The 16,823-nt window shown below is 43.2% G+C and overlaps 1 protein-coding gene across 1 annotated transcript in view; it reads left to right on the plus strand.

Annotated features, from left to right (window-relative positions):
* The first annotated feature begins 22 nt into the window (after nt 1-22).
* LOC108626590 (cadherin-99C-like) overlaps nt 23-16,823 on the plus strand; it is a 67,889-nt gene continuing 51,088 nt past the window's right edge. Inside the window, exon 1 of the mRNA XM_018027329.2 lies at nt 23-622. Within this exon, the coding sequence (XP_017882818.1) occupies nt 620-622 (3 nt within the window). The 5' untranslated portion in view covers nt 23-619. The remainder of the gene's footprint in view (nt 623-16,823) is intronic.

Here is a 16,823-nt window from a genome sequence, read left to right on the forward strand (position 1 = left end):
AACGGTGGAGGGGCGACGGCTCACCTACCTGCCGGTCGAGAGCTCAGTCGGTGTCCGCCAGGTTGAAAATCCGTGACTTCTCCTGCTCGTTTTGCGCGTGGCTCCTTACCGTGTCGCCGAAACGGCGCGAAAAAAGTTAAAAACGAAAACATGCAACGCGGCGAGGCCCGCGTCGTCGACGTATAATTTTAAATCGGCGCCCGGCCGAGCAGCGCGGTCACCGCTCGAATCGGTGAGGACCGATCGCGTTTTTCTCGAGTCCCGAGGGAAAAAAAGACGCGCTCGCGATCCGCGTTTTTCACGCGGGAACTTGATAACGGTGCGTGAGAGTGCGCGGTACGATATATACACACGCGCGCGATCCCACGCGTGTCGCGTACGGAGGACGTGTGTGTGCTAGTACATGTGTGTGATCTGTGTTTTGACTGTGGCACCGGTTTCGACGCCGAGTCTATTTGCATACGTGAATCCCGGATTGTGACAAATTCGGCCAACGCAGTTCATTGTTACCGGCCACCTTGTGCATAGACATGCTCGGATTGGAGAACAGTAGATAGTGGCACTGGGTGATACACCGACGCATACGATACACGCAGGAACAGACAGCCGCAGAATAGTCATGGTGAGTACCAGAACATGTCTGAGCACTTTTAAACCGTAGCGTTGTAATACATTTAATATAATATATTTACCTAGTTTACAAATAGCCCGATACTTTATATCGATAGGTCAAAAGTGCATTATCCATATTCTATTTTCGGAGTTCACTTAATCTCTTTATAAAATTTAATTTATTAGTAGCTGTGTGTGAAGAATTATTTAAAATATTACGTGACCCGATTTTATTCTAAATAGGAAAGAAACATTGAATAGAATAGAATACAATGAAGTTTATTTTTCCTCCTAAGGAGAACAATCAGTAAACGTATCGTAAATCTGGATGTAATTCAAATTAAAATAATTTCAATATAATTGCTAATTTACATAGTTAATTAAGTTTAAGATGATTTACTAAGCTCATTGAATTGTATGAGTCTACGTCGAAGACTCAATTGTTTGCAAAATAAAAAGGATAGAGACCATAAGGGAGCGAATATTTCGCTTGGCTTGGAATACGCATTCGTATCACGTGCAATGTCCTTTAAATTCGCTCCGTTGCGTGTACCTTATCGTCCGAGAGGCAACCTTCGGTTCGAATTGAATGTAAGCAGTAGCCGTTAACAGCCAAATCCCCGGCATGCATCGTTTAATTACGTTTGCATAAAACTGTTCAATATACAAGTGTATTTCATTAAACCGTGAAATTGAGCCGAGCCCGACAGGTGAAAGCGTTTTGTTTATGCGCCAAGCCGGGGCACGAAAAGGTAGCCGTACGCAAAGTCGAATTCTTGTATATGCCGACAACATTCTTACCGTTTAACGGGTAAAGAGAACGAGCCAGCAGCAACAATCGTTCAATCGTGTTGCTGGTAATAACAGAGTCGCGAACGTGTCATGCCGCACCGGTGCGCTGCTTTGATTGACGTTTTCTAACCAGACGATACTGATAAATTGCTGTTATATTCATAAAAATGGTAAATGTGAACATGAAATTATGATTGGATTGTAAGATAAAAGAGGATTTTTCATTTTAACGTATCCTTCGAATACGTTTATAAAATGTAAAGTCACACCTCTAAACCAACGTTTATCTCCAATGCTACAAATAATGAATAGGCATTGCATATACGTTTGTTGGATGTAACTGCAATTTTCTGAAACATCTCTCAGAAGATATCATTCAGCACATTTTATTAACGATATAAAATTATTGCTCTGTATACGCGTGCTCCATAGATCATTCGGTTAGTCAACCGGTGCGAAGCCAGGTTCTAGAATCAAATGCAAATAATGGCTTGAGGGCTGCGTATGTATCTTCGCTCCGCCGACATTTCCTTTCCTGTGTATCCACCAACACATGTTCCTGCTCTAATTGCATCGTAATAATTATGCAACGCGAACAAAAATATTTCGTACGACGCTTCCAGGCATCCGATTGACTCGGATGAAAAATCACTCTCAATAATTGAACTGTAAACAGAAATAGTCGGTCGTAACAGTGATTGCCAATATCGTATCTTTGCTCCTACGCTAAAAGAAATCAAGCGAAACGCAAAAGCTTTTTTTTTAATTAGAAGGTACTATGAATTCCAATATCCGTTTCATTTGCAATCTCCGAAGTATCGGAAACCTTTCGCCTGTATACTTAAGTTCAGGAAGCAGTTGAAAGCCATTCAAATAGTAGGGATTCTACAATTTACCCCCAGGAAATCACATTTCCCCAATTCGTATTCAAATCCAGGAAACAGTGTACGTCCTTTAATTTATCGTTCACCACGTCAATTTTCAAACCGCGGTATTTACGTAACCGATGTCGCGCAAGGAACACAGATCGGACGAAGAAAAACGCCTTCTTCCGCAGTACAATTAATTAGAAAGCATGTAGGAGTTCCCCGAGTCATTTCACCCGATTATATCTCAATCGATGTCTTTGTAATTTATCTCGCTGAGCCGCGATTACCCGCTTCCCGCATCCACGCGTCTATTCGCTATTCCTTCGGTTGTCGGAAGTAACGTGAAGCAAGACGATAATAATCCCGATCTAACATTCTGTCAATGTGATCTTCATCTAAACAGCCGGCTGTAACAGAGATCCCGCACGTGATGGCTACGTGTGATTTACTTTCGTTACCGTTACCTGACATAGTTATGGACCTCAGAGTACGTTACGTTCTGAATTATTGCAAAAGTCTCCGCTCTTTTCTATTTATAAGAATCGAACGTAGCTGTTTATTATTCTTTTAATTCACGAATCGACGGAGTAATTTGTTACCTCTGTAAAAATCGTGATTATTTATGTGGTAAGGCGAGACGCTGGAACCTGACGAGGAACAAAAGTGCAAAAGGTTAACGTCGATCGCGACAAGTTTTTCTCGGTTCGACAGCCTTCCGATAGAAAACCAGCTTATCCACTTTGCCGCAGGTTTCAGAACTCTCCCGTGGTCGGCTTATAAACTGCCGCGAGCAGTGTTCATTTAAATTAAGAGATCCTTCACATTTAAATTAAGAGACGCGCGAAAGGTTCGAGCCAGGCGGACACGGAATCCGACGTCTGGTTTGTATAAAAAAATTTCTGCCCTTTTTCACGGGAAACTTGCGTGAAAGATAAGTGGAAAAGAGGATAAAGGGAACGGGAGGCGGGGAGCAGGTATCGGTCTGGGAAAAATGACAGATACGAAATACGGTTACTGTACTAGTCGACCGGTTCTTCTTGTTACTAACTTCCTCTGCGCGACATATACTGGGTGACAATTGTGAACAAAGTCTCACTGACACTCTCTTCTCTATACCCGGTGACACCACGAATATTAGCGCCGCTAGTACTGCCGTAGAATTATTAATTCGAAGATTTGTTTCAATTTTCTTGTATACAAGCAAACCTGCGTCCAACACTTTTATTTTCTAACAGTGTTAAAAAGTTTAATTGTACAAATTAGAATGAAGCGGTTTTAAAACTATTGATGCTTGAATGTGCATTAAATCAAGCGTAAAACGCAGTGTGTGTGTGTGTGTATGTAAAAGTATTGCACGAAATTGGACAAAAAGCGGTCTATTCTACCGGGGAAAGCGAAAGCAACGTGTACTAGTTCCGCCGGTGTGTTTTTACGTTTTGTATGAGTAGTTATTACGCAAGGCTGTTATCACAGACGAATACGAATGTGATTGGTGAATGTAAATTCGGCCTGATCACCGAAACGGGTTGGTCGAATTGTCAAATGTCACGGGTCGCGTACACCTGTCTCGCAATTAGGTAAGGTGAAAGCTGGGGACAGCCGATGGTGGCTGAGTAAATACTGTAAGTCAAACAGAATGGACTCCCCTGAGGAAATGTTCTGTATCGAAAAATTGAATCCGCAGTGTCTAATGCAAACTGACGGCAGAGTTCTAGGGCATGAAAACAGATATTATACGGGAGGCTCTTATTTCTGTGCGTTCGTACCGGTTAATAATTTATCGTTAGAGTAGCTCTGTATAAATCATGACGGGGAGTAAATCAAAATTAAGCCACGACGGAATTATAGCTTTTTGCCTGTACAATCTATTATAGATAATCGCGAGGTTGACGATAAATCGAGGCTCGATGTTCTACCAGCGAAGATGTCCGAGTTAATTCATACGCGACGAAATCTCGGCCCATTGCAGCTGCGACTGCTGGGATAATTAATTAAGCATCGATGCTGCGGATTAAATCGGATCCGAATAAACATATACAATTATAGAGACGTCTCAGGATGAATGTGTAGCTTCGCGGTCCAAGATAACGATCCGGGATTAACAAAGTTCCACCTACGATGGCACGTACGTGCACTTACGTGGTTCTAACAAAATAGCGAATTCTCATAGAGATTGAATTAACTCGGTAGGAACAGGGCTTTTCCCACGTCCGACACAAGCTGTTTTCGCGTGTTCGAAAATCTGCGACAACGATCACTAAACTTGGTAGATGCACCGGCAAGATAAACACGTTCCTGCTTCCTGCTTCTTAACAAACCCCGCGGTAACAATCGTCTGGGATCAGGATGTAAACGAAGAAATAAACGCTACTTATGGAAATGCATCGTCGCACGCGTTTCGCGAATACTATTCATTTCATTATTTCGCGTAATTAAAAAGCGTTGAGTACCGCGACGTGTCCTCGTCGAAATGTTCGCGCGTCACTTCAGCCACGTTCTCGTTCTCGTTTTGTTAATTCCATATACGAATTGACACAATACTCGACGATTTCGTGATTCATCGCTGCGTAACACTTCGCACAGCACCTCGTACCATGGAAATAGTGTGTCAGATCGAGATTCCTTATTTCAAAGAAATGTAATTACGTGCCTCTCGGCTGAATTTCTAGGAGTGAACTCCGCGACACGCTGAGTAATCGCGTATCAGAGTTGTCAGGAAAGTTTAATGGATCACTTGCGATTTCGCTCGGGTCTTAATTATTTGAAATCCCGGAATCTAGATCGCGATGTACGTAATACCGCGTCTCGCGATTTAACGCGAGAACTCGTCTCTGTGTGGATCTTCTTTCCCATCAGCGTTAATTAGAAACAGGAAGACGGTGCAGCCTGATATCCATTCGTACTAGAGAATATGTAGATGGCTCAAAAAGATGAACATTCTTTGAACTTCTTTGTACATAGTGAGTAGTATTGTCATATTCTATTTTTATGCTACAGATCAGGATGCTGTTGTATAAATATTAAATATACATTCCTCTTTTCTTCCTGATAGGAATCTGTGTTAGTTCATTGAAATTCTATTCAGTTTTTTCTTATACCCTCATTTCCTTCCCAAAGTACGCCAATTATTGGAAGAATAATTTTGAGATAGCAAACCATACCCTCGCGTCGAAACGGAACGGATGCCTTCGAGCGTAGCGATTTTTCGCGAGGAAGATGTAACCGTTCTGAGGCAAAATGACCGGGTGCATACGCGTTCCAGCTACGTAAAGAAGCGGGTTATATGAACGAATGTACAGTTACACGAATCGCCGAACTCGAAGAAGAGGCATCGAGGAGCCTCCGCGAGGAAGAGGGTCGGCCGAGCAGAAAGGAGGCCACAACCGACCTGACCGTCACCGTTATATTGGCGCCTACGGCGAAGCACCTCGGTTCACCTCGATTTACGACTAGTTTCTCGTAACCACGTGTGCCGCAAGTTTCGACGTTACGTTTGACCCCTGGCACCCACCTGTTCAGTTGAACGCAGGTGGCCAGCTCGTACGAGACCCGGAGCAACAGGTATAGAAGGAGAACAGATTAGGACGAGCGTTAATTTCCCCATCGCCAAGACAAATTGCTGTTACGTGATGTTGGAAAGACGCTTCACCCGGAAATCACAAAGTGGATCAATACGAAGCACCGTTTGAAATTATTCTTACTACGTACAGAGAATTTTTGACAGAGGATACATTCATTGTTTCATTGTAAATATGTAGAAGGGTTGAAATATTTTGGAAGCGTCAGATATGTTGGAAACTGTTCCTCTGCATTCTTTGCGGCAGAGCTCTGCGAAATTGAGCGATCGACAGTTGGGAACCACTTCATCATCGTGTTTTTCAACTGGCGGTTCTCGTTCGATACATCAAGATAGACGCGTGTATCCTCCCTGCGCACGTCCTTCGGAGGTGCGAAACAGGACGTGTTTCGATTGTTTTTTAACATTGCCCGTCGCCCTCGTGTCGAACAACGAAATAAGCAAAAACGAGTTGTCGCCCATAACAAATTCCCGGTGGCTAATATCGCTGCGGGGCGTCGCGAGCAGCGGCGGCGGCGGCGGCGGTCGTGCATCTCCCTCTCGGCAGCGATGATTTGAAAGTCAATACGGCCGTAGCCGGAGACGCTTCAGATCCCTTTCACATATTGCAGAAAATTACCTCTTGCAGATCGGCGATCTCTCCAGAAACGCCACGCGAGTTACCCGATCGTTGTCACGATTTCCTCCGTGCTATAGTTTTCCTGGGACACGATCTTCAGATAAAAAACACTTCCCCACGTCCACTTTCTAGTTTCACCGTAGACTTTTTCGAATTCATGTAATTCGCATTGCCAGTCGTGATCGTTGATTTTCGGACTTTCTCATGGTTGTTTGCACGTTATCATCGAGATCGAACGAGACATGATTTATCGAACGCCATTTGTTGGTAATAATAATAACGAGCAAACGTTGGATGATACATGGAATTGGATTTCGTTTATCTGCACTCGATTAATCAGAATACCATGCATGATTGGTCTGGCCAATTATTAACTTATTAAAGCTTTATCGTTAAAAAATTAGAGGAGTTATAGGCGTAATAAAAAGTGCATATTAAATTGCAGACGAACACATATAAAACAAAAAATCGTCGGCTGCTTGAAATAGAACTCCTTTTACTTGAATAAAGGCATCGAGTGGTTGTTGCTGCGGTAGCGCGTGCTACTGCTTTTATGTACTCGTAAGCACGATCTCTGCTTGCAAAGACAGGTAATATGGTTAAACAGCTTTGAAGACTCATCAATAAATAGATTGCGAAAAGAGCTGACTGGTGCTCGGTTATAACGAGAATTCGTCGGTTTACCGTTTCACGATCCGTTCATAATGCAAGAAATTTATGAGTCCAAACTGACTAAGGTACACAGGTTCTGCATTCTAAGCAGGTGTTTAGGAAAATTTTGTCTATTGACACTGAAAACGTGACGAGGCATGAGAATTTCGACTTAGGTGGAGTGTCTGTACTGGCGCAAAACGTGTTAGAATATTTATGAATTGTTTTTTTACGTTTCACTTGATTTACGTGAATTTCACAAAGCAAAGAGTACACAAAGAAACATCGCGTTATAAATACGTGTTCCGTCGGGAATTGACGTTAATTCTTGCCCGCGTTGAGTTGCGCTACGCGTGACCGGTATGCCCGTTAATCACCGTCATAAATTTTCGATTGAGAAATAGCCGTGCCCGATGTTCGCAAATCTTCGTCGTACATATCTGTCCGGTTCTTCCATTTTACCAGCTTCAACGCACTTAATTATCGTTTTACTCTGAATTTACATGGAAACCGTGAGACGACGTATATTTCCCGAACCGGCCGCGATTTTATTTATTATCGCGTTCAGGGCAAAATGCCAAACACTTTCTTTCACATCCTTCAAATGAAACGAGACGCCTCCGTCTAATCCGTCTCAGTATCCTGGAATCTAACTCGATAGTCGTCTTTATACTTGTTTCTTATGCGGAATGTTTTCTACGCCACCACCAATTTATTTCTCCTTTCTAAAGGCGCGGCACTTTTAACCGCGCTACTGATTACTGACCGTACCTACTGTGGGTCGAGGAGCAGGTAGCCAGGTGCAGGACATGACGATGGGGACGAAGGAAGGAAGGGGCTTTGGACGTAGCATAGGCGTGGAGAGAGAGCAAGGTGGAGGCGAAGATGCGTGAAGCAAAAGTCGAAATCCTTTAATAAAAAAGTCGATTAGAAATGTGCACTTCATATAAAAAAAAATCGAAATAGAATAATCATTTTATTATTATTTACAATACGATTGATAAACATAGCTAGATAATGAGCCTCTCCAAGAATACTTCACATTGAGTATCTATTTATATTTTGTCAGAGTATAATCTCGTTTATGCAACTCATCATTAATTAATTCTCTAAATATAGATATCAACGAAGTGCTTCGCGCATAAGAGGGTTACAGATTTGTGGCTTCCTAACGGCCACAATTCTCGCAACAGTTCCGTGTCCAGCGGCAACATCGGACTCATATTTCCGACCGCGATCACCTAAATGTCCAGTCATCGGCCGGTTTAAAAAAATCCCTTATATCGTATGTCTCATAGATATATCGGGTTGCAATTATTGCGTGGTGTCTCAAAGAAGGAGCCAAGGTTGAGACCGGGTCCCCTCGTCGCGAGTCCTTCGCAGCTTTAATGTCCCTGGCTCTCGTCACCTGCACTTTCTATCACCTGGTAGCTTCACTCACTTATAATATTCGATTCGATTTAAAGGCCGTAGGTTCGTCCAAGAAAGCACGAAGGAATAATGTAAATCTTTATTAAGATCAAATATTCCTTCCATTGTTAATTATTTTCATTGTGTCCCTTATTGTGGGTACGATGACATAAGACGAACGTAAATGGCTTATTGTAATGCTTTTCTCAATAACATGACGTGATGTGTTAATAATGTAGATGCATAAACCCATTATAATTAGTATCTATTGTATTGAGAGTATTTATCGGACAATTTGCGAACGAATCAAAGAAAGAGGGGTTCGTTATACGATCGGTTAAACACGAAAATTAAATTGATACCGCGCTATCAATCATTACGCGTTTAATGAACATCCACCGATTTCTCATTACAGCTAATTGATTTCACCTTACGCTAAACTAACGCCATCCGGTACGGTTGCTCTTGAGTGGGGCAGCGGGAGCAATTAAAATTTCTCGTTAAGACCGATTGTGCAAATGATAGTTGACCATCATTAATTTCGCTTTACTTTCGATTCACGTTGCTCGTTCCGCGACCGTACGGCCCGGCCATTATCTTCTCAATGGGACTTCTTTTGCCGCGGACCCCTTTTAAACATCGCGGCCGCTAACGTATTGGGGGGGTAAAAAAGTAGTAGCGCGTAAAATTTCAATTATTTTCCCCGGTGGACCGACGCGTGTACGGTTAATTGCCGTGCGTTACTATTCTCGGAATAATCGGCGAACCCGTGGGGAGTGCTCGAGATATTCGCACCGTAATTATAACAGGCGCAACAACGGGTGTATCGAGGCACGGTCTCTATCGAAACGGAGAAGGTGGAAATGTTGCCGGGCAGCAACGCCTTTACGATCTAGATGCCTGTGAGCGTACGCCTCGTAATTAGCCGGCCCGATTGTCCAACGGACGTGCGTATACCATCCCCGCGAAATGAACGGCCGGACGTTAAAAAGTAAATCGGCGCCGGTTTTTAAATTGTCCACGCGTGTACGCGGCGGTCGTCTTAACGATGGCTCCTGGCAACGAGCTTCAGCGGATATCCTGGGGAGCGTCGAGGAAATATCTTTCTTACGGATCAGCGCATTCATCAACCGAATTACTTTGAGAACGCGATTAGCTTTCGGGCATCATTCAACCGCGTTTCACCGGTATAGCATACCTACGTTCGCACGGATCGGCCGGTTTACTGCCGCGGCAGTGATGTCAATACGTCCCTAAGCGAGCGCGAATTCCTTCGCGACGACTCGTGATAAATGTCAAGTAGCTACGCGTTGTAACGGATGCTTTTAGATTTCTGACGCATTCCGTGAAAATTCGATATTCCTCGTCGCGTGCACCTTTCACGGATCTCTGGACACTGTCACGCGGATGCGAAGAAGCATTGAACGATCAGTCAGCTGTCAGTCTTAATTCATTATCGATTTCACAGAAGGATACATAGAATTAATCATAGTACATCTAGCAAAAGGTTTCTCGTCAAGTACGACGTACGAAAGTTGTTGCCCCGTTACAATGAACGAATCAATTAATCCTTCCCAGTGTATGATTTCATATATTCGTGGAGTATCTATCACCAGCGTTACGATAATACTCTTCGGAATCACATTCCTTTCTCTTTTCATCAGTTTCGCTTATTAAGCCAATTTTCCCATTACGTAAACCGGCGTACCAGCGAGTAACTACGTACGTCAGCGTTATTATTACTGATTTCGCGTAAATCCATCGCGGTGCGTTTATTCAATTTAACTGGTCCCACGTAAGAAGTCGTACGATGTTGACATCCTCGTGATTTAGCAGCGGCGCTCGCCGAAGCCAGCTCGGATAAATATCGCCGTTCGATCTAGATTCTTCGGAATCGGCGTTATCAGCCGGGAATGACGATGTAATAATGCAGTGCGCGGTTTCACTGTTCTTTTCTTTTTCGTCCCACGGTCCCCTTTAATTGAAACTGCAAGTCGGCCGGGGAGCTGAACGTGCTCCGGCTCGTACGCGATGCAAAATTAAATCGGAGGTTCCCGTCTTATCTGCGCCATCTGCGACATACTGATCCGCGCTGTATGGGAGCTGGTAATTCTCCTCTGTGCTGCGCTTCTTTTCGCATGTGACCACGGACAGCAAACACTCCGTGATTACATACTCGTATATAGTTTGTAACACTTCGTTCCATTGTTTTTCATTTTATAGGTCTCATTATCATAATCGTTACATTCCTATCACTGTAATTGCATTTTTGTTACAATATTGTGTATACAAATTTGAATCTATGTAATATTTAATCGGATAAAAATATGTATGGCACTTTGGATTTCATTAATCCGAATCATGAAATATAACGAAGACATATCGAGTAGGTGTTGGAAGTCTAGTTCCTCCACGAATGCCTGTTTAGATGAAAATTAATTAGTTCTTAAAGTTCCTCCATCGATCGTCGTCTCAGACTTCTCCGTAAATTCATTTGATAACTAAAGTTTCAGGAACTGTCAACCACTTAATGCAATTGCTTCGTGTAATAAGAACGTCGAAGATCAGATTCGTCGGAATATTGATTATCGTTTTAAAATCGATCGACTTACTCGGACGAAATAGAATTCCGCTGAAAGTATTCGAATAGACACGTCGTACTCATTGTCGGTGGCTATTTCAGAATGTTAATTAACGAGTATTAATCACAACGATGATAAAGAAATTGAATTAAAATTGGTGAAGAATCGGCAGGTTTCCGGTACTTGCGTGATTCTGATCCATGTTTTAATTATTTCACCGATACGAGGTTCCGCGTGTAATCAACTTGCGGAGCAGCTCGGTCGATCTCACGCGGCTGATTTATATGTACGTATATAACACGTGCTTGGCTGGAAAGCTCGACGGCGTGAAACACGGTGTTCCGAGTTAATTGGTTGACTCTGTTCGGTAAAATCGGCCTCGGTTATGAGAATATTTTGACGTATTTGCACGCGTTTAAAACGTTGCGTCACAACGTCGTTGACACGAGATTGCGATAGTGCGGAGTTGTAATGACGCAGCAATGAGAACAGAAGTTATTACAAGTTGACCGCGAGAACAAAGAGGCTAATTTATGGCAGCGATCATCTTCAGTCCGCGACGGCCGGCTGTAAATTTGACCGTGTCCGTTTCAGGCGGAGGAAGATGCCTCGGCGCTGTGATCTTCGACGCGCAGCTCTCTTCCGGTTTTCTTAGATTCAATTCACGTGGGTGTCGCACACCGATTATACGCAGTGGGCATTTGCATGCGTGCGTGCGTGCGTGCACCGCGGACGGCGAGGACGCTATTACGGTTCTCGCGCGCACGGACAATGCCATTATTCCTGCGTTCGAGGGCCACGCGGATGTGTACCATTGTACGCGCAGAGCAAACCGAGATGGATGGCAGCGAGATTACACGATAGGCGCGAGAGTATCTGAGGATATCGTTGTTTATGCGCGGCGAACAATAACCAGGTTCGACGATGACTTATTCTCCGGCCGGAACAAGACGCTGCCCGTACGCTTACAGCTGTGAGTCTTTTCCCCGATGAAAACGTTTCCCCGCTGTCAGTTCTTCTCACTCCCGGGCGCCTAACCGCGTTGATTTAATGGTGTACGATTGATTCATCGCCGAGTGATTCAATCGAGGGATTGAAATCATCGAACAATCGAAGATGTAGATTGCCTGCGTCGGAGTTCGGAATTATTTATAAGAAAATCCTGTAGCGTTGAACAGTACCGGAAGTTCCATGAGAAACAGCAAAGCGCTTACCGATGTATCAGTATAATTTATAGCTGTATTAAGCAATATTGCGTCGGTGTAATTTACCCGATTTTCTAATTAACTATCGCTTTCTTTTCATCATCAATCCAAAGTTCTCCGCGTGTACGCACGAATTTTATTCGAGAGTTCCCGGTGAAATATGAAAACCGAGCATAGGTAAATCTTCGGGCGAAAGTAAACGCGACGTGGGGACATCCCAGGCTGTGGACGCGAAGTAGGCGCGGTTGATATATGTATAGTCGTATAAACGGCGGACGAGAGATCCCTTGGATTTATTATATGCGACAACTGTGTCGACGACTACCCCAGCGACGGAGGAAGCCACCGCACCGCGGCGAATGGAATCTCGGCGATCTCCAACCTGCGGCTGGACGCTTGTTGCATCGTCACTGCTTACGTAGCAATTACAGCATCGGTGTACTTTTATCGTCACGCATTTGCATTTTGAATGGGAGGCCTGAGCCAGCGAGAGACGATGACGATAAATCATTTCGTCAGAGGATACCCGCGCCGCGCGGTAATTCATTCCACGCCGACGCGTCGATGATAACGAAACGACGAGGAAGACGCCTGTTCCCCCGTGCTTTCCGTAATCATCGGTCTTTGCCGTTTTTCTAAAGAATAACTGTGCGTATCTTGCATCATTATCAACGATCTTCGATCAACAAAAACGGGAATTCGATTTATTGTCCGAGATTGAGCCATTCACGATGCTAGATTAATTGAATTCATTTAACGTTATTAAGAATTTTTATATTATTAATTATCTGGGATTTGTGTAATAGACAGGAATAAGAACTACCGTACGGTTATTACTTTCTATACATTTAATTGCGAGGAATGATGGGCTTTTTTGTGTCGTCCCGTCTTAATTAGTATGGTTCGAGGATGGTGCATTTCAAAGACGGGCGATGCATTAATTTAAACGTCGTATATATGCGCGTGCACGTTCGAAAGAACTGATTCATTTCGCGAACCAAATGCACGGGTGAATCGTTGCTTGCAGACTCTCGAGCGGCAACGTGCCAATTACGTGAATCACATTACGCATCTGACAGGAAATCTTACGCGAGGGTTGAAAAATCTGTACGTTTTCGTTTGAGTCATTGGCTGGTAATCGAAAAGTTCTCGTGAAACTATTATGCCCGAGCAAAAGAGGTGAGTGACGGGCATGAGCCAGTGCGTTACTGTGAAGATTGCACCAGCCAGCAGCGGATGATGATTAAGAACCTTTAAATGCATGCCTTCGGAAAAGTAGATTGCAACTGAGGAAATAACAGTACGATGAGCGACGGGGTCAGAAGCATCGCGTTGCGGCTTTATAAAGATTCAATTTTCCATTCGCTTCACTTCCGGCAAAACATTCCATCGAATACTACGGGACGTGCTCGATTTTAATGCGCGTTCATTACACGTGGTTCTATCGCTCATTCCCGTTCCTTGCCAGCTTTCAGCGATAAACATACTCGCGATTAAACGAACTGCCTCAGGTGATGCGATTAACGGGTCGATCTGTTCAGGAAATGAAATAAGATATCGAATCGTTGCCTGAGACAAAAATTCTAACGAGAGATATCGAGCTATCATTCATACATTAAGCGTGAAATGTGTTAATTTAATCTTCAAATAAAATATTTGTAAATATTGAATTTACGTCAGTTGAACCGTCACCTTTCACATTTTATTTTTTATTCGAAATTTGAATATGCACGACTGGATGAAATTCATACCATTTCAACCGCGTCAGATGTTAATACGGCAATTAACATATCTTTAAATTGCAAAGTATCGAGACGTACTGTTAAAAATAGAATTTCACCACTGGGACGTGGCAGGCTCGACGATGTGATGTCACTGCTTGCATAATTCCTGCGGTGAGAGTCGCCGCCGGATCGTAATAAGAGAAAAAAAGGAGTCAGTCACTTCTGATCCGCGATTCTTGCGACGGACGGTCCACGGATGCAGTCGGAGAAAATAGAAATGGAAATTCCCGGGGAGGTTCGCGTAAAAAGAGTCTCGGATCGAACAGGGGCAGAGACGAACGAGGTAGAACCGCATCCGTGAACGTCCGTGCGCGACGCAGATACAAATGGAGCCTCAAAAAAGGTAAAACTCGAATATACCAAAGAGAGAGAGAGAGAGAGAGAGTGTGTGTGAGAGAGAAGGCTATATAACGACGCTGGCAGGGATAGCATAATTCTCGACACCTGGGGCACCGGATTAGTTCTAGCCAACTGATTGTGGCATGCGTTAAAGGTATAGCATATCCCGACTGCACGTCAAGCAAAAGTCACATCACAATTTGATCCAGCAATTAGAGCTACACTGTACATACAATTACCTAATAATAATTGGGATATCAAAATGAGTATCGTTTAAATTCATTCACGTTTATCATGATAACATGTGAAATTTATTAAACACGTATGTTGCATCATGAGTACAAAATTTCAAATGTCAACTGATGTACCTGGAGGTTAATAACATTTTAAATTAATTTCCATGATCGAGCAGACACTCGAGTATTGTATGCTGCGGATGCATTTACATACGTACGTACAACTGAGTGCCTGAGCTGCGTACACTTTTAGCTCGGTTCGTTATGCTCACTGGCCTCTGGCTCGTTCCAAGAACAGATTTGGGCACAGGTGGTTCGAAAGATAATTAAATACGTACGGCTAAGTCGAGTCTATTAGCACTATCAACCGTGTCTACTAGCTACTCTGTATTTTTCGATGATAAATAGAACGAAATGATTTATTTCTAAAAATCTGATTGCTTGTAATTAAATTAATATTAGCCAATAATATGAGCCAATCATGCGAATGCATTAATTCTGTCAACATATGTACCGTGACAACAGTAATTATTCTCGCGCAAGTAAAAGCATTAATAAATGCAAACATATTAACGGAACATGAACATTTATTGGTATCATTAGTACCTTGCACCATATGAACGTGAAACGTTATGATTTTAATTTATTACTGCGAAGATGTGAGATGTGTTTGTATCAATCAATAGACTGCGGATTTCCTAATTATCCGAATATTATTCGACGCTGCGTAGCGTATAAAATTATTCAGAGTATTAAAAGTTCGATCAAATCATATTTCAGTGTTATAGAATTTTTTTTTACAGAGACACGATAAATGTTTTATCTCGAGTAAAAATCTGACGGAGAAGTTCACGTATGAAAATGTGTAGAAGTTCATGTTATTAAAGGAGGTGCGTCCGGGTATAATCACTTTGCACGTTTACCCTAATAACCATTTCTGAGTAAGGAAAAAAGTAACGAGATAAATGTCAAACGTGTGTAAACGTCCTGCGGGAGTTCTGCTATCACCGTGAAAGGTGCAACTCTCGTCCCGTTGAAAGGTTCGCTGCACCTTCGCTTCGGTGTACACGCCTTCGGTGCCGCGGCCGAGAAGCGCAATCTAATATCTGAAGCACGCGAGATTTTCCTTCGCGGGCCACGGTCCCGGTCATTGAAAGCCGGCGAGGCATTTAATATTGTAATAGGTCTGAGAGGCCGGCTTAGATAGCATCTTTAATTCAGCGTTACGGCCAATCGGACATGCAAATGCGGCGGTCGCGGATCTCGTGTGAAATTAATTGCGCGTGACGCGACTTCGGAGCTACGTGGCGGACTCATCTTGACGATCGGCCCGGTACCTTCGTCTTCGCTCTACCGTCTGGAACACGGCGTCGGTGTTAACACGTGTACTGGACGTAGACGGGCCTTCGCGTGGGTACAGCGTGTACGATCGGGCCGCGTGATTCGCGCACGAGGCTAATCGGACGTTCCGCGGAAGACACGCAGACTCATGCCTCTAATGAATGCCGATCTTGTCAGGTTCGACGGTGTTAAAAAAAAAAGAAGGGAATTAAAGACTTAGAAGCGCATGCTTAAATGCTTTGCTAATTCCGTAGCAAATAGTACTGGACAATACGGGATAAGCTAGAAAAGCTAGCAAATTATAGTATGCGAATAATCAGCAGAATAATTGTTGAAACAAAACGATGCCTTCGATGACGACATTTTTATTATATTTCGACTACATCTGCAACTCGTTTCCAGTAGTTAGGGATGTATTGGCTATACAGTCAATCCCAAAAGTTTATGTACCTTAGTAAAACGCATTTCCTATCATTAAAAATAGTGCACTTATCTTTCAATTTCGATATTTAATGAGTTAAGTATGATTATTTGGCATTTCATTGATGTTGATAAAATCCGACCATTCCAGCGTCGAAATGGCGAACTTTTGGAAAAAAATTTCGTTTTTCCTCAATAACTCCTAAACCCTTGGAGATACGGGAAAATTGCATAGGACCTTTCTTGTAGAGGACGACGAGATCTACAATTTCTGTATAAATTTTTTTCGCTAGCATTAATATTTAACGAGTTATTGACGAAAAACGGAAAAACAGTTTTTTGCAAATTACTCGTTAACTATAGATGCTAGCGAGAAAATTTTATAC

Source organism: Ceratina calcarata, unplaced genomic scaffold, assembly GCF_001652005.2.
Source record: "Ceratina calcarata isolate Rehan_Ccalc_2016 unplaced genomic scaffold, ASM165200v1 scaffold422.2, whole genome shotgun sequence".
NCBI lineage: Eukaryota > Metazoa > Arthropoda > Insecta > Hymenoptera > Apidae > Ceratina > Ceratina calcarata.